The 25,380-nt window shown below is 43.8% G+C and overlaps 1 protein-coding gene across 2 annotated transcripts in view; it reads right to left on the minus strand.

Annotated features, from left to right (window-relative positions):
- Positions 1-25,380, minus strand: part of GLS2 (glutaminase 2) — a 139,943-nt gene that overhangs the window by 93,109 nt on the left and 21,454 nt on the right. For both annotated transcript variants that reach the window (XM_077483464.1, XM_077483463.1), the window contains exon 2: positions 1,234-1,330. In XM_077483464.1, the coding sequence (XP_077339590.1) occupies positions 1,234-1,330 (97 nt within the window). The remainder of the gene's footprint in view (positions 1-1,233; positions 1,331-25,380) is intronic.

Here is a 25,380-nt window from a genome sequence, read left to right on the forward strand (position 1 = left end):
CTGAGAGGGGTCTGTACTGATGAAGGGGGTGGTTTGTCCTGAGGGGGTCTGCACTGATGAAGGGGGGGGTGGTTTGTATTGAGGGGGTGTCTGTACTAATGGAGGGGGTGATTTGCCCTGAGGGGGGGTCTGTACTGATGAAGGAAGGGGGGGTGGTTGGTATTGAGGGGAGGTCTGTACCAATGGAGAGGGGTGGTTTGTCCTGAGGGGTTTCTGTACTGATGAGGGGGGGGGGGGGTTTGTACTGGGGGGTCTGTACTGATGAAGGGGGTGGTCTGTCCTGAGAGGGGTCTGTACTGATGAAGGGGGGTGGTTTGTCCTGAGGGGGTCTGCACTGATGAAGGGGGGGTGGTTTGTATTGAGGGGGTGTGTACTGATAAAAGGGGTGGTTTGTCCTGAGGGGGTGTCTGTACTAATGGAGGGATGGTTTGTCCTAAATGGTGTCTGTACTAATGGAGGGAGTGGTTTGTCCTGAGGGGGGTCTGTACCGATGAAGGCGGGGTTGTATTGAGGGGGGTGTGTACTGATGAAGGGGGGTGGTTTGTCCTGAGGTGGTGTCTGTACTAATGGAGGGGGTGGTTTGTCCTGGGGGGGTCTGTACTGATGAAGGGGGGTTGTATTGAGGGGGGTCTGTACTGATGAAGGGGGTGGTCTGTCCTGAGAGGGGTCTGTACTGATGAAGGGGGTGGTTTGTCCTGAGGGGGTCTGCACTGATGAAGGGGGGGGGTGGTTTGTATTGAGGGGGTGTCTGTACTAATGGAGGGGGTGATTTGCCCTGAGGGGGGGTCTATACTGATGAAGGAAGGGGGGGTGGTTGGTATTGAGGGGAGGTCTGTACCAATGGAGAGGGGTGGTTTGTCCTGAGGGGTTTGTGTACTGATGAGGGGGGTGGGTTTGTACTGGGGGGTCTGTACTGATGAAGGGGGGTGGTTTGTCCTGAGGGAGGTCTATACTGATGAAGGGGTTGGTTTGTATTGAGGGGGGTTTGTACTGATGAAGGGGGGTGGTTTGTCCTGTGGGGGTCTGTACTGATGAAGGGGGGGTCTGTATTGATAGAGGGGTGCTATATATTAATGGAGGGGGTCTATACTGAGTGAGGGGGGCTGTACTGAGGGATGCATGCTGCTGCCTATGAAATGGTATGCTCTATATTATGCAACTTGTTCTGTGTTTTGTACTAGTGTTTCAATCACAGATAGTGACACATAAGTTTATATTCTTACAGCCTCTTACGTTAATAAACTTGTTGACCGGCAGTTGTTCTTGTCCTTCAGATATTGTGTAGAAAAGAAGATTGGTGAGGCGTTGTAAAACAGTGTTGCTGGCAATTCTGAAATCAGAAAGACAACAAAATGTACATGCGTTAAATTTTATACAGATGTCCTCTGTTTTTTTGATAATGCATTGTATTTTCACAGCCCGCTAATACTTTAGCGATGCCAACACTACAGCACTTCAAAGAAGAATGTTACCTACAGCCAAGAAGTGTCAGCTATGACTGGAGGTTAATGTCCATTGTCCATATTAAACAAACAATACTAAATCACATGCATTCTTTTACACATTGATATAAACCAAACTGTGAAGGTTATAATACAGAAAGACATAAACAAAAGAGAATGTTAGCACGTTAAAAGCCTCTAGTACAAACTAGTAGATTTCACTTTTCAGTATAAGAAAAATAAAATGACAATTATACAGTAAAGGGCATATAAACATTAAAGTGTATCTAAAACCAAACGCCAAAATGTAATATATTTCAGCATACCAGTCCATAGATGTGGTGGCTGTATTAGTTTTCTTTATTTGGGCTAAGACAAGTACAGAAAATACCTGTTTATCTTGCCAGAAATGCAGTGTCCCTGCCACATCCTAAGAGCAGGACAGAAAGAAAAATAATCTTATGTTTCTTATAATCCCGTCATCTCTTATGTAATGAACAAAGGCAGACAAGTTTGAATACAGCTTGGTGGCAACCATGGCTCCCTCCGCAGATACAGTGGAGAAATGAGTATGAAGGGGACAGGAGATGTGTTACTGGCAGCATTAGCAGGTGAAAATAGATGGATAACAAAATGTAAAAAAAAACAACCAATACCGCCCCTGCATAAAAAGACTGGTAAGTTGCAATGTATACATTTTTTGGGCGTTTGGATACACTTTAAGACTAAGCCCTTGTACACATGGTCGGACATTCCGACAACCAAATCCGTCGGATTTTGTCCAACGGATTTTGTCTGAAACTTGTGTTGCATACACACGGTCGGACAAAGTTGTTGGAAAATCCAATCGTTCGTAACGTGATGACGTTATTTCGTTACGACGGGACTACGTTCAGGCTAGTAGCCAATAGCTTTGGTCTAGGAATTTGATCTGAGCATGTGTGGCACTTTGCCCGATCGGAATTCTCTACAAACGATCGGACAGGGTCTGATCGGATCATGTTGTCAGAAAATTTTATAGCCCAGCTCTAAAACTTTGTCAGTCAGATATTCTGACGGAAACAGTCCGATGGAGCCCACACAAGGTCAGATTATCCGACAACACGGTCCGATCAGACATTTTCCGTCGGAATGTCCGACCGCGTGTACAAGGGCTTAGAGTGGTTGTAAAGGCAGAAGTTTTTTATTTTAGTGCATTCTATGCATCAAGATAAACAAAAACCTTCTGTGTGCAGCAACTCCCCTCAGGCCTCCTAATAATTACCTGAGCCCCATTTCAAACCAGCAATGTTGCACGAGAGACTCCACTGTCCTGGACTCCCCTCCTCATTGGCTGAGACAGCAGCTGGCACTATTGGCTTCTGGTGCTATCAATCAAAGTCAGTGAGCCAATGAGAGAGAGGGGCGGGGTTGAGCCAGGGGATCCATGTCTGAATGGACGCCCAGAGCAGCGGCTCAGCTTGGGTGCCCCCATAGCAAGCTTCTTGCTGTGGGGGCACTCGGCTGGAGGGAGGGGTCAGGAGTGCCAGCAAGGGACCGAAGAAGAGGAGGATTTGGGCTACTCTGTGCAAAACCACTTCACAGAGCAGGTAAGTATGGCATGTTTGTTATTTTTAACCAAATAAAAAAACAATACTTTGGTATCACTTTAACTCCAGTTGGGTTAGACTTTGCAATGTATACTTATGAATGTACTGTATGTAATAATGTAAATAATATCATCAATGTGCTTATTTGTATGTATAGTTTGTAAATTTACCATGGTTCATCATCTTCATTTTGTTTTTTTGTTTTTTTTTTGTTTTTTTATCATTAAGGAGAGGAGCAGGAAGCACAAATACTCAGATTTGTTTAGCCAAAAACAGGGAGATTCTTTCATTGCAGACCCAGCTTTGTCTCTAGCAAGAACAGTGAGCAGCACAGTAGTAACATCATTGAATTTCACTCCAAATCTTATGAGACTAGGTGTCACAGGCACAGTGCCTTAGATGATCTCACACTGCATAAATACAGGTATAAAAATGTAGTCACCGGAAGCACAATGCTATTTTTGTGGGAACAATTTAGGGTAACCAGTAAATTTTTCATGGTAATGCCGCAGGCTTTATTAACGTATCTAGATGCTCCCTAAAAGATAGTCAATCTTCGTGTTTTTTTATTTTATTTTTTATTAATTTTTTTAGTTCAAGTAGTCTTTTAGTGGCTGTTCCCAATGTAAAACCTTGTTTGGGTGCCCTTCCATGTCAATATTACAGCAGGTTTCTCTGCACAGAGCCGACTCTGTTCTGAAGGATAATTTCTGCAATCGTGGTTGTGAAGAGGAAAGGTGGTAACAATCCAACCACAGCCTCCAAGACTTGATTAGAATATTACCTCTAGATACACGCTGTACAATTTTGCAAGAAAGGAGAAATTAAATATAAAACATTACATGTTTAAGTTACTTATTGATTAGGAATGGTGCCTAGGGGTCGGTTCACACAGGGGCGACCCGTCAGGCGACTTAGCCGCCTGACAAGTCGTGTCCCGCTCTATGCAATGGAACCGTTCTAATTGGAGCGACTTAAGTCGCTCCAACTTAGAAAAAGGTTCCTGTACGACTTTTGGGGCGACTTGCATTGACTTCTATACAGAAGTCATTTCACAAGCAGCAGCTAAAGTCGGATCCCGGTCGCCTGAGGCAGTCGCGCTGCAAGTCGTGCTGCCTCAGTGTGAACGGGCTCTAAGGGGGAATATTTTATATGACTCCACCTTTAATTAATTATATATAATATCCAAATGACTTAATCACCTAAGCACACACCTACTGTAGAAAGGCATGCTCTGTTTGGGCCTAACAGCATTTAGATCCTATTATCCTAATATTTTATTTTATTTTTTCTACATGTACCTGACTATATTAAAATCTGCCTTGCAAAGTAGAGTTCTTCTTTAAGCATAATAATGCATAATGTGTAATACAGTGACCACAATGTATATCTGGAAGTGACTGAGGCAGGGTTTTCATTCCTGAATAGTTTCTGTTAATGTTCAGCAGTGTCCCACTTCTGTTGCTTTGAGTATTGACACAGTAATTTGTTCTTTCACCCGTATGGTCCTAAAAGTTAATAATTAAACACAAATCTTTTGTGTTATCCATAATCAGTTTGGTTGGTTTTTGTATTGAAGCCTAAATGTTCAGTCTAGCCTTTTTGTTACACAAAATAATCATGAATTTGTAAAAAAAAACTGATAGAAATTAATATTATTACTATTACGAATATAGCCTTTCACAAACCTGGGCAATTCCAAGTGAGCATACAATGAAAGATATATATGCAGACGTTAGTGTCAGGTAAAACTGCATGTCCAAATGATCAGAAGATCCGCATTTATTAAAGGGGTTGTAAAGAGAATTTTGTTATAATTACCTCCACTGTTCAGCTCGTTTTGCACAGAGTGGCCCCGAACCTGGTCTTCTGGGGTCCCTCGGCGGCTGTCTCGGCTTCCCCCTGCAAGTACTTTTCATGTTCATGCGAGCTCCCTCGCATGGTGAAAAGCACTTGCGGGCAGGCTCCCGTGATACAGCCGGCGGCTATAGCTGCTCACTGTATCACTCAGCCCCACCCCCCGGCGCGGCGCGCCATTGGATGTGATTGACAGCAGCGCTGCGCCGGCTGCGCTGCTTTCAATCCATCCACTCCAGCCAATCAACGGTCAGGCTGAGCGGCGAAGAGGATGTCGGGGGCGAGTGTGGGACTTTCGAGGGGTCAGGTAAGTAAAACAGGGGGGCTGGGGGGGCCGACACTGTCAGATGTTTTTTCACCTTAATGCATTCTTTTTTTTACCTTTACAACCCCTTTAACCCCCCTGGCGGTGTTCCCGAGTCTGGCTTGGGGTGGAAGTTTTATACCAAAGGGCCAGACTCGGGACCGCATTGCTGGATCCAGAAGGAGGTTTACTTACCTTGTCCCTTGGATCCAGCGATGTCCCCCCACTGTACGAGCGGCTCATCCTTCGCTCGATTCATCGCGGACGGAGAACAGCGCCAAATTCAAAAAGTGAAACACACACATTACATAGAGTATAATGTAATCTTACAGATTACATTGCTGTATGTAATTATTTCACAGCCCCTTTGTCCCTAGTGGTTTCTCCAGTGTCCTGCATGCAGTTTTATATTATAAAAACTGTTCTTTATGCCTAGAAACTGGAGATTGTCCATAGCAACCAAAACCGTCCCTTTACATCAAAAATGATTTTAGACCAGCTAGAAAACAGCAATAATAAATTTGAATCACTCGCAGGATTGAGCGATAGTGATTTGTGGGGAGATCTGTCATCAAATACTGAAAAGTAATGACAGCGACAATTCTGCAACTGAGCAAATTTCAGTGTTTTTGATTTGATTACATTATTGAATATTTTTTATTATTGTTATATTATTATTTGGTACAATTATTTATAGTTATTTATTATATTTTAATTTATGATTTCATTTTTCAAACTTTATCATACCCGGGATGTCTGCTAGACTCTGGTTTGGACAGATTTAAGTGAGTTATTCCTAAGAATTACAGGACTACAATATAAAATGGCAAATTTTCATGCAAAATAATTGTACCGCTTTCAGCACCTAAAATCTGAAATAATCATACCGCCAGGGAGGTTAAGCAACTGAAGTTATATGTTATATGTTCTGGAGAAACAACTTTGTTTGAAGTTCAATATCCATTTGATCTGTGCATTATATGGACTTTCTTTATAACTAGTTGATTAATGTGGACTTGTTTTGAGCAATTACTTATCATTTACCACTAACAATGGTTTACTGTCTTACAGTCAGGCCGCGTACACACGGGCGGACTGTTCGCCCAACCTTGTCCGCTGAACAGTGTTTGGGCGGACAGTCCGCTCGTGTGTGGGCTTTCAGCGGACAGTTTCAGCGGACAGTTGGACGGACAAAGTCTTTCGGAAATTCCGAAAAACTGTCCGCTGAAACTGTGTTTGAGCGAACAGTCCGCCCGTGTGTGGGCCTGTCCGCTGTACTTTCGAAATGAGCGGACTGTTCCCGCTCGGAAAGTCCGCCCATTTCGAGCGCGTGTACAGGTAGGCGGGGCCCGCGAAGGAGACGTCGCGGGCTCCGCCGCCTGGAATGGGCTTAAAGGGGAACCCCAACGCCGAAAAAAATCGGCGTGGGGTTCCCCCAAAGTCCACACCAGACCCTTGCCCGAGCACGCTACCCGGCCGGCCAGGAAAGGGGGGCGAGCGAGCGCGCCCCCCCTCCTGAGCCGTACCAGGCCGCGTGCCCTCAACATGGGGGGTGCCTTGGGGAAGGGGGGGCCGCGCGGCCCCCCCACCCCAAAGCACCTTGTCCCCATGTTGATGAGGACAAGGGCCTCTTCCCGACAACCCTGGCCATTGGTTGTCGGGGTCTGCGGGCGGGGGGCTTATCGGAATCCGGGAGCCCCCTTTAAGAAGGGGGCCCCCGGATACCGGCCCCCCACCCTATGTGAATGAGTATGGGGTACAATGTACCCCTACCCATTCACCTGTGAAATAAAGTACAAAAAAAAACACAACACAGGGAAAAAATATTTTATTGCACAGCTCCGGGGGTCTTCCGTCTTCGGGGGTCTTCTCGCCGGACTCCTCCGCTATCTGTGTGTAGCTCTTTTACTAGCGGAGGAGTCCGGCTTTCTTCCTCCCCGCCGCCGGCCTCTTCTCCCGACTTCGGGGGTCTTGTCCCCCTCTTCGGTTCTTCTGCCGGGCCACCGCGCCTTCTTGTAGCTCTTTTACAGGCGGTGGCCCGGTCTTCTGTCGCCGCTGTCGTCGCCGTCGCCGCCGCCTTCCGTTCTTGTTCTTCTTCTTGTTCTTCTTCTTCTTCCCCAGGAGATGTTGACACGTCGCTCTCTCCGGCCGGAATCCCAGAGCCGCGCTGTGCGGTCACTTATATAGTGACAATGGGGCGGTGTCACATGGTATATGTCACATGGGTTGGTCACATGGGTTGATGTCACATGGGGACTATGACATCGTAAGTGGGCGGGGTCACCATGTGACCAACCCATGTGACATATACCATGTGACACCGCCCCATTGTCACTATATAAGTGGCAGCGGAGCGTGTCCCTGGCATTCCGGCCGGAGAGCTCGTCGAGTCAACATCTCCAGGAGAAGAAGAAGAAGAACAAGAAGAAGAACAAGAACGGAAGGCGGCGGCGGCGGCGACGACAGCGGCGACAGAAGACCGGGCCACCGCCTGTAAAAGAGCTACAAGAAGGCGCGGTGGCCCGGCAGAAGAACCGAAGGCGGCGACAGAAGAACGGAAGGCAGCGGCGACAGAAGACCGGGCCACCGCCTGCAAAAGAGCTACAAGAAGGCGCGGTGGCCCGGCAGAAGAACCGAAGAGGGGGACAAGACCCCCGAAGTCGGGAGAAGAGGCCGGCGGCGGGGAGGAAGAAAGCCGGACTCCTCCGCTAGTAAAAGAGCTACACACAGATAGCGGAGGAGTCCGGCGAGAAGACCCCCGAAGACGGAAGACCCCCGGAGCTGTGCAATAAAATATTTTTTCCCTGTGTTGTGTTTTTTTTTGTACTTTATTTCACAGGTGAATGGGTAGGGGTACATTGTACCCCATACTCATTCACATAGGGTGGGGGGCCGGTATCCGGGGGCCCCCTTCTTAAAGGGGGCTCCCGGATTCCGATAAGCCCCCCGCCCGCAGACCCCGACAACCAACGGCCAGGGTTGTCGGGAAGAGGCCCTTGTCCTCATCAACATGGGGACAAGGTGCTTTGGGGTGGGGGGGCCGCGCGGCCCCCCCTTCCCCAAGGCACCCCCCATGTTGAGGGCACGCGGCCTGGTACGGCTCAGGAGGGGGGGCGCGCTCGCTCGCCCCCCTTTCCTGGCCGGCCGGGTAGCGTGCTCGGGCAAGGGTCTGGTGTGGACTTTGGGGGAACCCCCACGCCGATTTTTTTCGGCGTTGGGGTTCTCTTTAAGCCCATTCCAGGCGGCGGAGCCCGCGACGTCTCCTTCGCGGGCCCCGCCTACCTGTACACGCGCTCGAAATGGGCGGATTTGCCTCCGCCTTACGTGGGCGAGTCCGTTCATTTCAAAAGTTGAGCGGACTGTTTGGCAAACAGTTCGCTGAAACAGTCCGCTCGTGTGTGGGCAAGTCCGCTCATGCAAATTTTGAGCGGACTGTTTGCCGAAACTGTTTGACGAACAAGGTTGGGCAAACAGTCCGCGCGTGTGTACGCGGCCTCACTTGTAGTTCTATAGAGTGAGAGTGTTTGGCACAACACAGGGGACACTATTTATTGATTTTATTCATTATTTTTTTTCTGTGTTGTTGCTGGTCTGTGTGAGAGGCAGATTCACCATATATTTCACATATTGATTTATATTTTTTCATATATTTTATGAGTGGTATAACAGGGATATTTTTCATCAAAACTAAGTATTTTTTTTATCACTGATTAACTGATTATTTATCTTTTGGAGTAGTTTGGGCATGGAAATTTGTGAGCACTCGTTTGATTAATTTATTCAGGTTGCGCGATTGAAGTTTTCTTTCATATGTAAAGCTATCCCCTCATTAGTCTATCATGAATGCAGCTGCCAGACTCATCCACCTTACCAACCATTCAGTGTCCGCCATTCCTCTCTGCCACTCCTTGCTTCCCATTGCCAACTAATAAAATTCAAAACAATAACAAACAAAGCCATTTACAACTCTGCCCCGAGCTACATCACCAATCTTATCTCTAAATATCACCCAAACTGTCCTCTCCGCTCCTCCCAAGACCTTCTGCTCTCTAGCTCCCTTATCTCCTCCTCCCATTCTCATCTGCAGGACTTCTCCAGAACCTCTCCCATCTTCTGGAACTCACTTCCCCAATCTGTCCAGCTATCTCCTACACTGTCTATTTTAGGCAATCTCTGAAGATTCATCACTTCAGGGGAACCTATCCTGCCTTCAGCTAATAACTGAATCCTCTATTTCTGCCTAGATCTAGTAAGATGGTCATACATGGTTCAGACTTTGGATGATTCCTATGATTCAGCCAAAATTTGAGCCATAGGATGCCACCCAGGCAGGCAAACTTCAATTGAGAAATTAGCTGCAGACACTTGTAGCACTACTCTCATAGGAGCCACTGTAATTTAACAGGTTCTTTTACAAAATGAGTGCAGAGGCAGCCAGGCACACAGCAAAATTCCACTTGCTCCGGCTCAATCAGTCCAGGGGATGTCTTTCTAGGATTTTATTTGCTGAAGAACTTTGGGTGGGACAGGGGTAATACGGGATAATCCAGATTCCTTGAACATTTGCAAGAGGACACTTCACCTTGCTAAGTCTCTCGGAGCAGAATTTATGCCGGAAGAAGTACAGATGGCAGAACTGAGTCCCTTTTTAGGAGCTATACCAGTCAGGAATACCACTGGCTCCTCCACCCAGAGATACAGCACACAATCACTAGAACCTTGAACTCTGGTCAATACTCACAATATCTCAGGATCACTGAATGCCTCCTTCTAGTATTTACCAGCTACTTTTCAGTAAGGGGGAGGTTAAGGTTCAGAATGCCACAGGACAGCCAAACCTCTTCTAACTTCCCCTGGGCACTCTTCAGTGAGCTCTCCAGACCAGGTCCTCAAGTAAAGGTTTCCTTGACTAACTTCAAAGATGGATCTCTAGGAGTAGGCCTTCTAGCTATGCAACACTTGGGACCTCGATGAATATTAGCTGCAGATGGGGGTAGCCACCCAAACCCAAAGGGGTGGATTCCCTCCAACAAGAAGACAGCCTGCTCTAAATATCAGACTATTTGCCTAGCATCCTAGCAAACCTAACTAGAAGGGTGCTACACACTGTTTTGGTATTCTCTTATGAAATTACTAAATTGCATGTAATGTAAGAATGGTCAGCCTAGAAGATATAAATGTGGTAGTTTAAAATGATTGCAATTTTTTTTTTTAATAAAAAATGGTATACTTACCTACTCTGTGCAATGTGAAGCCCCTGCTCTGTATTGCACAGAGCAGGGGCTTCCCTCCTCTTCTGGAGTCCTTTGCAGCACTCTCCACTCCTCCTCTTCTCCGGGCACCCCTCAGAAAACTGAGTTTTGAGGGGGCAACCATGCGGGTGTGCTCCCGAGCCAGGCTGTGTGCGTCCATAGACACACAGTGTGGCTTTGCCACCCCTCCTCCCGCTATCTCTCCTTTACAGAATTTGACTGACAGCAGCAGGAGCCAATGACTCCTTCTGCTGTCAGTATAGCCTGTGAATGTAGGAAGAGAGAGCAGCACTGCTGCATATGGGCACAGTGCTGGATCGAAAGAGAACTCAGGTAAAGCTGGCCATACATGAATACAATTTTTATCAATGTGTGGCCACTGTGGTTCTGTTCAACCACCCTGTTGGTATATGCTGCTACAATGATGACCATTTTCATACCTTTAGTGGATAGCTGCAGTGAATGTGCTTTTAGAAGATCCAGGAAGGGGAGGAGGCTAGGGTTGCCGCATTATCCCTTTAAACCTGAGCACATCTGAATTACACATGTTCTAAGGCTAATTTAATGCACCCCCTGTGCAATTAATATGTTTTCGGGTTTAACCACTTCAGCCCCAGAAGATTTTCTTACAAATAGAGCTTTCTTTTGGTGGTATTTGATCATCTCTGCGGTTTTTATTTTTTGCGCTATAAACAAAAAAAAGCGACAATTTTGAAAAAACAAACAAACAATATTTTGTACTTTTTACTATAATATATATCCACTTTTTATTTTAACCACTTCCCGACCAGCGCACGAGGATGTACGTCCACAGAATGGCACGGGCAGGCATATTGGCATACAGGTACGTCCAATATTCGATGCCGCCCTGCCATCGGGAGCGCGCCGCTGGCGGCGCGCTCCCGCGCTGGTCGGGACCCCCGTGAGTCCGGTCGCGGGACCCGCGGACTCGATCGCCGCTGGCATCCCCGCGATCGTCTCACGGAGCGGCCGAATGGAGGAAATGCTGTATAAACAACATTTCTCCATTCTGCCTAGCAACTAGTGACGCTGATCTCTGCTCCATGTGATTGGAGCAGAGATCAGTGTACACTAAATGAAAGCCCAACCCCCCCACAGTTAGTAACACACCCCTAGGAACACTTAACCCCTACACTGCCACCCACTGGTTAACCCCCTTCACTGCCAGTGTCATTTACACAGGAATCACTGCATTTATATAGCAGTGATTACTGTATAAATGACAATGGTCCCAAAAATGTGTCAAAAATGTCCGATGGGTCCCCCACAATGTCGCAGTCACAATAAAAATCGCAGATCGCCGCCATTACTAGTAAAAAAAAAAATAATAAAAAATTATTAATAAAAATGCTATAAAACTATCCCTATTTTGTAAACGCTATAACTTTTGCGCAAACCAATCAATAATCGCTTATTGCGATTTTTTTTTACCAAAAATATGTAGAAGAATACGTATCGGCCTAAACTGAGGGAAAAAAATGTTTTTTTATATATTTTTGGGGGATATTTATTATAACAAAAAGTAAAAAATAATGCGTTTTTTTCAAAATTGACGCTCTATTTTTGTTTATAGCGCAAAAAATAAAAACCGCAGGGGTGATCAAATACCACCAAAAGAAAGCTCTATTTGTGGGAAAAAAAGGACATCAATTTTGTTTGGGAGCCACGTCGCACGACCGCGCAATTGTCAGTTAAAGCGACGCAGTGCCGAATCGCAAAAAGTGGTCTGGTCTTTGACCAGCAAAATGGTCCGGTCTGCAAGTGGTTAAAGATACATTTTTCCTCAGTTTTGGCCGATATGTATTTTTCTATATATTTTTTGTAATAAAAATCACAATAAGCGTATATTGATTGGTTTGCACAAAAGTTATAGCGTCTACAAAATCGGGGATAGATTTATGGCATTTTTATTTGTTTTACTAGTAATGGCGGTTATCGGGACTGCAATATTATGGCAAACACATTGGACACTTTTGACACATTTTTTAAACCACTGACAATTATACAGCGATCAGTGCTATAAAAATGCCCTGATTACTGTGTAAACGTCAGGCGATCGTAGGGGTGATCAAGGGATTAATTGTGTTCCCTGACTGTGTGTTCTAAGTGTAGGGGGAAGGGACTGACCATAGGAGATGACAGATCATGGTTCCTAGCTATTAGGAACTTGCGATCTGACTCTCCTCACAGAACAGGGATTTGTGTTTACACACACACACACGTCCCTGTTCTGCCTCTCATGCCCGTGATCATGCGCAACTGTCGGCCACCCCCGCAGTACAGCGTGCGCCTGATGGCCCGCTTAAAGGAGCAGCTATGACGGTTCGCAGGATCATGCCGACCTGCCACAGTATAATAACGGCCGCTGGTCGGCAAGTGGTTAAAGGGATGAGGTGGCAACCCTAGAGCAGGTGGATATCCTTTTTATCTTTCAGGAAGTGGCTTTAGTTTTTCAGTAGAAGTTGTGTGTTAGATGTTATAGCTGGGTTTTTAAAGGACAAGTCTGTAATTTTTATGGTGAAGGGTTTATACTGTGTGTAGTTTTGATTATTAAGTGTATGTGTGCGAATGTTCTGGTAAACTATACATATTTAATACCTTCCTGCCTGACCTATAGCAGAATGACGGCCTGGTGGTGGCATTCCCATCCCGTTCATATGACGCCTTTTGAGAAGGGGCAATGGGACACAGTCACTGCCCGTACCATGTGTCACACCATGACCAATCACAACAGGTCACACAACAGTTGTACACAATGGATAGCTTCCTTTCATGCCATCTATTGTGTTGCTAACAGTGATTGGTCAATTTGATTGCATGGTACAGACGGGGGCCAATTACAGCCCAATTACAGGCCACCTGTACCATATGATTAGCTTTGACCAATCATACCTAATCACAACAAAACAAACTGAATGAATCAGTTTCATTCATTAAAATACTTGCTTGTAGCACTGTAACTGCTCTGTATATTGCTCTGGTCAATCGTAACAAAAATAAAAAAAGTAACAATTTTTTTTTTTTAAATGAAACAAATTAACATTTTTTATTTTTGTTGCACTGTTACCAGTCAGTGTCCCTGATCACTGCCACACCCATTATATGATGATGCTGTATTACACTGGTGACAGTATGTAAAAACAAAACTTTTTTTTTTCCTTAATTTTCCAAACAATTATGACAAAAACTTAAAAACAAAACGCAATGCCTCTTAATAAATACAGTACCTTGGACTACACTGATGACAGTATGTAAACAAAAAAACATTTTTTTTTTTAATTGCTTCACTTTCCAAACAATTATGACAAAAAACCCACCATGCCTCTTAATAAATATTTTGAACTGTCTACCTTCCAAAAATAGGTAATTTGAGGGGTATTTGTACTGTCCTGGCATTTTATGGCCTCAACAAATGTGATAGGCCGTCAGTACATCAGGAATGATAATTTTTCAGATATATACCATAGTTTGTGGACTCTATAGCTTTCCTACAGACTAAATAATATACACTGATTTGGGTTATGTTTTTACCAAAGAAATGTAGCAGAATACATAAGAACAATTGTTTATTTGCACAATTTTATAACAGAAATAAAGAAAAATTTTTTATTTTTTTTCAAAATGTTCAGGCTTTTTTTGTTTATTTACCAAAAAATAAAAACCCAGCAGTGATTAAATACCACCAAAACAAAGCTCTAGTTGTGTGAACAAAATTTAAAAAATGTCATATGGGTAGAGTGTTGCATGACCGCGCAATTATCATTCAAAGTGCGACAGCGCTGAAAGCAGAAAATGTTCCTGGTTAGGAAGGGGGTAAAAGTGCCCAGTATTGAAGTGGTTAATAAATGATTCCTTTAAGTGCAATTAATAATTTTTTGTTTCCATCTTTTTTTTTTTTTGTCGAGTACGCTGATTACCATGCATGAAGTTGAATAAATACAGTCTTATAGTACATATTAAGCAAAAGGGCAATGAGAAGCTTTTACTACTGTACTGAAATGAACCCACTGCCTTACACTCTGTACTTTAACATATATATACTCTGAGGAATATGTAAGCAGTTTTACTGGTTTGGGTTTTTCTTGTCTTAAAAACAAAAATGCCTTTCATGTCTTTATGCTTAACCCTGAATTGTTTGACATCCAAGAGATCTTTGGTCATTAGGGCAAACATAAGTGTAGTTTTGCAATACCTCCATTTTCAACTAAAATAATTTGACATATTTGACATAACAATATTTCTGAATGATGTTCTCTAAGGGAGAGGTGAAACAAAACCTAGCATAGACGCAAAGACAAGGCGCACACCAGACACATAATCCAAATCACAAATGTGAATAAAAGAAGGATTTTGATGGGATTAGCCTGGTATTCAATGCGATGATATTGAGCCTTGCATGTAGAACATACAGGAGAAGTAAAAAAAAAAAAAAGAGAGAGACCCCTTTGAAATTAGAGGGGTTCTCCCTCCTTATAATAAAAATTCTGAAAATATAGCATTGTTGACCGTGAATCAATTAAAAAAAATGCAAAACCCCTTAATTAGGCCCAAACAACAGTGTAAATGGGTATATATATGACGTACACTAGTTGAGCTATAAATCTGATGTGCCTTCAGAACAGCTTTGAGCAAACTGTTATTTTCGATATTTGTTTCCATATTTAGATAATCAAACAATTGTATACAAGATACATGCATATTCATTCTAATTGGAGGTATCATTACTATACCATGAGGAACCATCAGACATGCATGTTGTGAACAAATGATCTTATAGGCAGCTAAGATTGTTAATGGTAATAGGCCATAGAAATTACTTTTCTATCTGTCTCAGATTTGGTGAGCACTGTCTAAAGCAGTCTTTTCATTCTAGACGAACCCTTGAAATCATTTTTTGGTCTTGCGTAATCCCTGCTACAAGCAACTCATTGGGGATCAGTGGAATAAATACACCTTACATTGCACTGGTGGCTAGTAGGAGGAAAGATTCCCTGCATCCAATTCGCATGACAGGAGATTGTGACCGGCTCTCTATGGAGGTGGTTCACACATCTTCGTGACTGCTGCGGAGCGGATTGCACAGAGGTCTGGTGCATCTTTGGTCAGTTTCAGGGCAGAATTTAGGCAAAAATTCAGCCCTGATTCATCCCTAAAATGGAGAACAGGGGTGCACCAGACCCCTGCTGCGAGCCGCATGCAGATTAGATGTGAACCCAGCCTTACAATGGTAGCCAGAATGCCACAATTTACAGATAGCTAAAAATATCTTTGTTGTCATGCAGATGGCTCTGCCAAGTGCCACTGGCCCTGGGATTATGCATGCATCAACAAATGAGGGGTAAATTAGCCACAGTTCAAGGAACCGCTAGCAACCTTTGGAGGGATCCTAGGAGTCCACAGCATGCTCATTGAGAATGGCTGGTCTATCTTCTTTTCGTCTTTTAGGACATTTAGACAAATGCAGTTTATGCGTACTCTATGGTGCCATGAGTCAAATTAAAGAAGCACATTGTCAGAACACTGGCACTAGAGGAACACTTATTTGTATATTTAAACAAGACAAACAAAGAGATCACATAGCGTTCATGAAGACGTGGGCCAACTAAATGGACAGCCTGCCACAGTTACAAATTACTGGTTGCCCAGAATTTTTTTACAGCTCAGGATCTCTTTTATAAGTATGAATAAATCAGAAATTGTGTAGGTTCTATTGGGAAAAAATTGTATAAAATAGTATGAAATTCTACATATGATCTATGTGCACGTGATCTATTAACATGTACTGTAGATTTGTAACCTGTATGAAAGGTTATTTATACCAACTTTAGTTAGAATACATAGTACCAGTAGTATTAGTATTTATTTAAAATGCAGTGCCCCACAAAATGGATTAGTCCACTTGTGGTAGAATGTCACCTGCTGGTGTAGTAAAAGTATTTGGCCTCCATCAGAAGTGTCCCAATATTTGCACCGAACTATACAATGCATTAGCAAGGTCCTTCAGCTCTGCTTTATTTTTCATATTAGTACAAGTGAGATCCCCATACAATGGGAACAAACCATATTTAAATCAGATTTAGGCAGAAATGAAAAAAATCTATATTTTTACCTGGAGATATTCATTTTATAAATTGTGTCAACAGACAGCACTACCGCATTGCTGGATGTAGGCTCAAAGGGTTCTTTATTTAATATGCGTTTATTATGTGCTTTTTAACCTGCCTTTTGTGTTGATTGTTAGGAGCTGGCACTGATCTTCACTGTCAGACAGGGACCCCCCCCCCCCCCCCCACAATCCACACCAAGCTCTTTAGGTCTGGTATGGATTTAAAGGGGGACACAAGTCAAAAAAAGGAAAAAAATGGCATGAGGCTCCACCCCACAATTCGTACCAGACCCTTATCTGAGTGTGAAGCCTTGTAGGTCAGGAAAGGGGGGCAGCCAGTGTGTGGCCTGCCCAAACCTTACCATACCATATGCCCTTAACATGTGAGGTACTTTGCTCTGGGGGGAACCCCCTAGCAAAGCACTTTGTCCCCATGTTAATGAGACGAGTTCAAAGGCCTCTTCCCCACACCCCTGGATCAGTGGTCTGTGGCTGGGGGGCTTATCAGAATCTGGAAGCCCCCTTATTGTTTAATAGATCCCAGCCCCCCCCCATGTCAATAGTACCCCTACTCATTCACAAAAATAGAATGTACCCTGGAAATGAACACACCCAAATGTTTGAAAAGTCCTTTATTAGGACTTTAAGCATCATCAATCACGTTATCCAACAATGCAGGTCCACATTAATTACAATGAATGATGGCTGACATTTAATTTTCATACAAAATAAATAATATACACAGATTTGTTTTGTTTTTACCAAAGAAATGTAGCAGAATACATTTATGAAGAACAATTGCTTATTTGCTAAATTTTATAACAGAAACAAAGAAAAACGTGTTATTTTTTTGTTTAAATATTCAGGCTTATTTTGTTTATTTAGAAAAAATTATAATCCAGTGGTGGTTAAATACCACCAAAACAAAGCTCCAGTTGTATGAACAAAATTATAAAAAAAATCATATGAGTACAGTGTTGGCATGACCGCGCAATTGTCATTCAAAGTGCGACAGCGTTGAAAGCTGAAAATTGTCCTGGTTAGGAAGGGGGCAATAAATGATTCCTGTGAGTGCAATTAAAAAATGTTTGTTTCCATCTTTTTTTGTAGAGAAAGCTGATTATCATGCATAAAGTTGAATAAATACTGTACTGAAATTAACCCACTGCCTTACACTCTGTCCTTTAACATACCGTATATACTCGAGTATAGGCCGACCCGAATATAAGCCGAGGCCCCCAATTTACCCCCAAAAAAACTGGCAAACTTATTGACTCGTGTATAAGCCGAGGGTGAGACATGCCTGTCCATCCCTGTGTGTGTGTCAGTCCATCCCTGTGTGTCCGTCCATCCCTGTGTGTCCGTCCATCCATCCCTGTGTGTGTGTGTGTCCATCCATCCATCCATCCCTGTGTGTGTGTGTCTCCATCCATCCATCCATCCCTGTGTGTGTGTGTCTCCATCCATCCATCCATCCATCCCTGTGTGTGTGTGTCTCCATCCATCCATCCATCCCTGTGTGTGTGTGTATCCATCCATCCCTGTGTGTGTGTGTGTCTCCATCCATCCATCCATCCGTGTGTGTGTGTCTCCATCCGTGTGTGTGTGTGTGTGTGTGTGTGTGTGTGTGTGTGTGTCCAGCCTACCTGCACCTACACCCGCAGCAGATCGCAAAACGCAGTGCGGAAATGAATAGGGTTTGCAGTGTTAGCTGCATGGCAATATAGTGTGAACCAGGGCTGAGGACCCATTCACTTTGGCAGGGAAAAGGGAATAGTTGAGTCGCAGATTTATTCCCGCTGGCCACCCACACAGAGAAGACCATCCAGCAGCCACTTTGCGTCATAGCCACGACAAAAATCCCATCATGTTTAGTGGGCAGTACAGGTGTGTGTGTGTGTGTGTGTGTGTGTGTGTGTGTGTGTGTGTGTGTGTGTGTGTGTCCAGCCTACCTGTGTCCCGAGCCTTTGTCCCGAGCCTCCGTCCCGTGTCGTGCCTTGCCTTCGTCCCGTCCCGTCCCGTCCCGTGCCGTGCCTTGCCTTGCCTCCGTCCCGTGCCCTCTTCGTCGGCGGCCATTGTAAAATTCAAAAGCCGCGCCTCCTCCTTCGCCTGTGATAGGCGGAACACTGAATTTCCCAGCAGCCTGTGTTCCGCCTATCACGGACGTCGTATCATCCTCGTCCGTAGTACGAGGATGAGACGATGCCCGTGATAGGCGGAACACAGGCTGCTGGGAAATTCAGTGTTCCGCCTATCACAGGCGAAGGCGGAGCCGGAGGCGCGGCTTTTGAATCATAGAATGGCCGCTGTCTGTCTGCTCGACACGCTGATCGAGCGGGCAGACAGCGATGACTCGAGTATAAGCCTAGGGGGGCACTTTCAGCCTCAAAAAAGAGGCTGAAAATCTCGGCTTATACTCGAGTATATACGGTATATATACTCTGAGGATTATGTAAACAGTTTTACTGGTTCTGGTTTTTCTTGTCTTAAAAAAATGCCTTTCCAGTCTTCATGCTTAACCCTGCATTGAAGAATACTAAAAGATGTGGGAGTGTCTGGGCAGTTGCTGATACTGACCCCTATACATCCACATCTATAAGGCTTTGGGTTTGAATGGACTATATCGGTACTTGGTAGTAAATAACAAGTGAAAGAAAGTAAATAAAAATATATAATAATTAATGAAGACAAGAAGTGTATAAATACAAACAATAATTCTTTAAAATCGTATACACCACAATTAAACAATGCTACTGTCAGGTTCCCTCGTAGAGTTTCCTGTTGAAGAGGGGTATACAAAATTCCTCAACCAGTTTCGCGGCGAACAGCTTCTTCAGGAGGATAGTCTATAAGATACATAATATCTTTGAGCAAAATATAATCAACAGGAAACTCTACGGAGGAACCTGACAGTAGCATTGTTTAATTGTGGTATATACGATTTTTGCACATGTTTGCCTTGGTATTGTCTTTGCACCCTGACCTGCTGCTGTATGGTCTAATCCTGATTTCTGAACCTGTTCCCTGAACTTTTGACCCGTGTTTCTGATCCTATTTCCCTGTCCTGGTCCCTACCCTGTCCCACCTGTTCCTGTCATCCCTGCGCTGCAGTCTGATCTGTCCAATCTCTCCCTGTCCTATGTTCCTCCCCCCATCAGCTGATCTCCCCGTGTATGACCTTGGCCTGGCTTGCGTCTCTGAGTCTGGAACTGCCCTTTTGTTTATCTGCTGATCCTCTGTGCATGACCTTGGCCTGGCTTTGTTTATGATCCTGGTATTTCCCATTTTGTACATATCTGTCTGTTGTTATTTGGGGGTCTCTGTCTGTTGGTTGATTTATTGCACTGTGTGGTTGTATTTATATTATTCACTTCCCTTAATAAACCTTCATATTTCACTTATACACGTTTGGGTTTCCTCTGTTGCAGTCCACACAGTTCTGGTCTTATCTGATACATGACAGAGTGCCTGAATAATGAGGTTGAGCCAAAAAGCCACAGTAGGTGGATCTTAAGGCATTACATATATTAGGTAATTAAATTAGGGAACAAATGAAAGCAGTGAATTAGGGCCAAAATGCTCTCATAGGTGGGGGGAACTTAGTGTAAAGCCGGGTACAGACGGTTTGAATCTCAGCCGATTCAGCAGGGACAGGCCAAGATTTGAACTGTATATGGGCAGGCTGATTGATCGATCAACTTGGGTACAATCAACTTGGGTACAATCAGCCTGTCGGATTTTTCCACATACAGTTACTGCCAGCGGCTATAGCCATTAGTAGTAACCACTATACTCTGCCTGCCAGGAATGCTCCTGTCATTGGTGACAACGTGCTGCTGGAGGGCTTAATTTTAACGTAAATGTTTCATAATGTGCTAGTATGCGGTGCATACTCTCACTAGTGCCATTGACTTGCAGGGGAAGTTTTTTCTTTTATTTACAGCGTTTACTACGACTTTCCCATCCCATCCATATGATGTCTTTTGAGAAGGGGCCATGGGACACACTCACTGCCGGTACCATGTGACCAATTACAGCAGGTCACATGACAGTTGTACACAATGGATGGCTTCCTTTCATGCCATCTGGTGTGTACAATTGTGTTGCTGTTATTGGTCAATTCGATCGCATGGTACAAATGGGGCCAATTACAGCCCATCTATGCCATGTGATTAGCTTTGACCAATCATAGCTAATCACAACAAAACAAACTGAATGAGTTTCATTCAGTAAAATGTTTGCTTATAGCAATGTAATTCACTGCTATAAGCAAACATAATGTGTAAAAAAAAAAATTAAAAATCCTAATCACTTCCCCAGAGTAGTGCAATGTTACTATGGTAACATTATATTGCTCTTGCCACAGTGTGTTAAAACTCACAAAAAATTGTGAATAAAAGTAAAATATGTAATTAAAAAAATTTATAACTTTATTTTTTCGCACTGTTACCAGACAGCTTCCCTGACCACCGCTACACAAGTTATATGGTGATGCTGTACTACACTGATGATAGTACACTGGTGACAGTATATGAACAAAAAAACATTTTTTTTTTTTAATTGCTTCACTTTCCAAACAATTATGACAAAAAACCCACCATGCCTCTTAATAAATATCTTGGACTGTCTACTTTTCAAAAGTAGGTAATTTGAGGGGTATTTGTACTGTCCTGGCATTTTAGGGCCTCAACAAATGTGATAGGCTGTCAGTACATCAGGATTGATAATTTTTCAGATATATACCATAGTTTTTGGACTCTATAACTTTCCTACAGACTAAATAATATACACTGATTTGGTTTTTTTTTTACCAAAGAAATGTAGCAGAATACATTTATGAAGAATAATTGTTTATTTGCAAAATTTTATAACAGAAACAAAGAAAAACGTATTTATTTTTCAAAATGTTTAGGCTTATTTTATTAATTTATCAAAAAAATAAAAATCCAGCGGTGATTAAATACCACCAAAACAAAGCTCCAGTTGTGTTAACAAAATTATAACAAATTTCAAAAGGGGACAGTGTTCCATGACCGTGCAATTGTCATTCAAAGTGCGACATCGCAGGAAAGCTGAAAATTGTCCTGGTTAGGAAGGGGGTAAAAGTGCCCAGTATTGAAGTGGTTAATAAATGATTCCTGTGAGTGCAATTACTACTAGCGTATGCTGATTATCATCCATGAAGTTGAATAAATACAGTCTTATAGTATATATTAGAAAAAGGGCATTGAGGACGTTTTTACTACTGTACTGAAATGAACCCACTGCCTTACACTCTGACCTTTAACATATATATACTCTGAGGAATATGTAAACAGTTTTACTGGTTCTGGTTTTTCTTGTCTTTAAAAAAAAAATGCCTTTCCAGTCTTCATGCTTAACCCTGAATTGTTTGACATCCAAGAGATCTTTGGTCAGGCATTAGGGCAAACATAAGATATGACAAGTGTAGTTTTGTAATGCCTCCATTTTTTAACTAAAATGAGTTGACATATTTGTTCAGTAATATTTCTGAATGAGGTTCTCAGGGTATATTGATTCTCCAAGAGAGAGGTGAAGAAAAAACGGTTCACACCAGACACCAGGGGATTAGCCCAGTATTCAATGCTATGATATTGAGCTTTGCATTGTAGAACATACAGGAAAAGTAAAAAAAAAAAAAAAAAAAAAAAAAAAAAGGCCCTCCTTGAAGTTAGAGGGGTTCTCCCTTCTTGGATTGAAAATTCTGAAAATATTGCATTGTTGACTGTGAATCAATTTAAAAAAATGAAAAACTCCTTCATTAGGCCCGACCAACAGTGTAAATGGGTATATGTATGAAATAACGTACACTAGTTGAGATATAAATCTGATGTGCCTTCAGAACAGCTTTGCACAAACTGTTATTTTCGATTATTTGCTTTCATCTTTAGATAATCAAACAATTGTATACAAGGTACATGCATATTTATTGTAATTGGAGGTATCATTACTATACCATGAAGAACCATCAGACATATACTGTGTGTAGTGAAAAAAATGATATTTTAGGCAGGAAAGATTGTTAATGGTAATAGAAAGGAAATTTCTATGACCTATCTGTCTCAGATTTGGTGAGAGCTGTCAAAAGCAGCCTGGGGGCTAATGGGAAGAAAGTTTCCCTGAAGCTGGGTTCACACCAGTGCGAATTGGATGCGGGGAAGCCGCATCTAATTCCCATGTTAGGAGATTGTGACTAGCTCCCTATGGAGCTGGGGCACTCATCTCCGTGGCGGCTGTGGAGCGGATTGCACAGAGGTCCTGTGTGTCTTTGCCTCAGTTTCAGGGCCCAATTCAGGCAAGAATTGGTCCCGATTCATCCCTAAAACGGAGAACAGGGACCCCTGCTGCAAGCCGCATTTGGCTTAGATGTGCACCCAGCCTCACAGGGGTAGCCAGGATGCCACCCTTTACAGATAGCTAAAAATATCATTGGTGCCATGCAGGTGCCTTTGCCAAGTGCCCTGGGATTATGCAAGCACCAGCAAATGAGAGGTAAATTAGCCACAGCTCAAGGAACTGCTAGCAACCTTTGGAGATACCCTAGGGGTCTACAGCATGCTGGTTGAGAATGGCTGGTCTATCTTCTTTTTTGTCTTTTAGGACATTTAGACGAATGCAGTTTCTGTGTACTCTATGGTGCCATGAGTCACATTAAAGAAGCACATTGTTAGAACACTGGCACCAGAGGAAAACTTATATGTATATGGCACCAGAGGAACACTGACTGACAGCAGAATGTAAACAAAGGAGCTGTCATAAAAATAAAAAAAAAAGCCCTTTAGGTCTGGTATGGATTTAAAGGGGGACACAAGCCAAAAACAAAAAAAACAAAAAACAAAAAAATGGCGTGAGGCCCCACATCCAAAATCCATACCAGACCCTTAACCGAGAGTGAAGCCTTGCAGGCCAGGAAAGGGGGGCCCGTATGTGGCCTGCTCAAACCTTACTAGGCCACGTGCCCTTAACATGTGGGGCACTTTGCTCTGGGGGACCCCCTAGCAAAGCACTTTCTCAACATGTTAATGAGATGAGGACAAAGGCCTCTTCCCCACACCCCTGGTTCAGTGGTTATTATTATTATTATTATTATTATTCAGGATTTATATAGCGCCAACAGTTTGCGCAGCGCTTTACAATATGAGGGCAGACAGTACACTTACAATACGAATCGATACAGGAGGGATCAGAGGGCCCTGCTCGTTAGAGCTTACAATCTAGAAGGGAGGGTCAAGTTGAAACAAAAGGTTTTAACTGTGGGGGGATGAGCTGATGGAGAAAATGAAAATACAGTTAGGTGGGGGTAGGGTAGGCTTCTCTGAAGAGAAGTGTTTTCAGGGATCGTCTAAAAGCTAATAAAGTAGGAGATAAGCGGACAGATTGGGGTAGGGCATTCCATAGGATTGGGGAGGCTTTGGAAAAGTCCTGGAGGCGAGTATGGGAGGAGGTGATGAGGGAGCTAGAGAGCAGGAGGTCTTGAGAGGAACGAAGAGGACGAGTAGGTTGGTATTTAGAGACTAAGCCAGTGATGTAGCTGGGGGCAGAGTTGTGGATGGCTTTGTATGTAATTGTTAGTATTTTGAATTTAATTCTTTGGCTGAGCGGGAGCCAGTGGAGGGATTGACAGAGAGGGGTAGCAGACACCGAGCGATTGGTAAGGTGGATGAGTCTGGCAGCGGCATTCATAATGGATTGAAGAGGTGCTAGACTATGTAGAGGTAAGCCAGTGAGGAGGGAGTTGCAGTAGTCAAGGCGAGAGATGACCAGCGAGTGAATTAAGAGCTTTGTTGTCTCATTGGTTAGAAAGGGGCGTATTTTGGAGATGTTGCGGAGGTTGAGGCGGCAAGATTTGGACAGTGATTGGATGTGTTGCTTGAAGGAGAGTTCAGAGTCCAAGACTACACCTAGAATCTTGGCATGAGGGGATGGGCTTATGGTTGTGCCATCAATTTTGACAGTGAGATCAGGGGAAGGGGCATATGGGGGAGGAAAAATTATAAGTTCGGTTTTGGATAGATTGATTTTGAGGAAGTGGTGTGACATCCAGACTGATATTTCTGATAGTAAATTAGTGATACGTGAGGAGACAGAAGGAGTGAGCTGAGGGGTAGAGAGATAGATTTGGGTGTCGTCAGCATAGAGGTGGTATTGGAAGCCATGGGAGGCTATCAGTTGACCCAGAGAGGAGGTATAGATTGAAAATAGGAGTGGTCCAAGGACAGAACCTTGGGGGACCCCAACAGAGAAAGGAAGAGGAGAGGAGGAAGTAGAGTTGTAAGAAACGCTAAAGGTGCGGTTGGATAAGTAGGAAGAGAACCATTGTAGAGTACGGTCACAGAGACCAAAGGTGTGGAGTTTTTTGAGAAGGAGGGGGTGGTCAACTGTATCAAAGGCAGCAGAGAGGTCCAGGAGGAGGAGTACAGAATAATGTCGATTGGTTTTGGCCGTTAGTAGATCGTTTGTTAGTTTTAGGAGAGCAGTTTCTGTGGAGTGTTGGGGACGAAATCCAGACTGAAGGGGATCAAGAAGGCCATTATCAGCGAGGTGGTCACTCAGTCGGTTGTAGACCAGACGTTCGAGTAGTTTGGATAAAAAGGGGAGCAAGGAGATGGGGCGTAGGTTGTTAAGATTGGATGGGTCCAGTGAGGGTTTTTTAAGTATGGGTTTGACAAGTGCATGTTTTAGAGAGTTGGGGAAGATGCCAGAAGAGAGTGAGAGATTGAAGATGTGAGTTAGAGAGTGTAGCATAGAGTCAGAGGGTGAATGTAGCATTTGCGAGGGAACAGGATCC

The sequence above is a fragment of the Lithobates pipiens genome, unplaced genomic scaffold (genome assembly GCF_037356315.1).
Source record: "Lithobates pipiens isolate NorthernLeopardFrog02 unplaced genomic scaffold, aLitPip1_a1.2 Scaffold_16, whole genome shotgun sequence".
Classification (NCBI taxonomy): domain Eukaryota; kingdom Metazoa; phylum Chordata; class Amphibia; order Anura; family Ranidae; genus Lithobates; species Lithobates pipiens.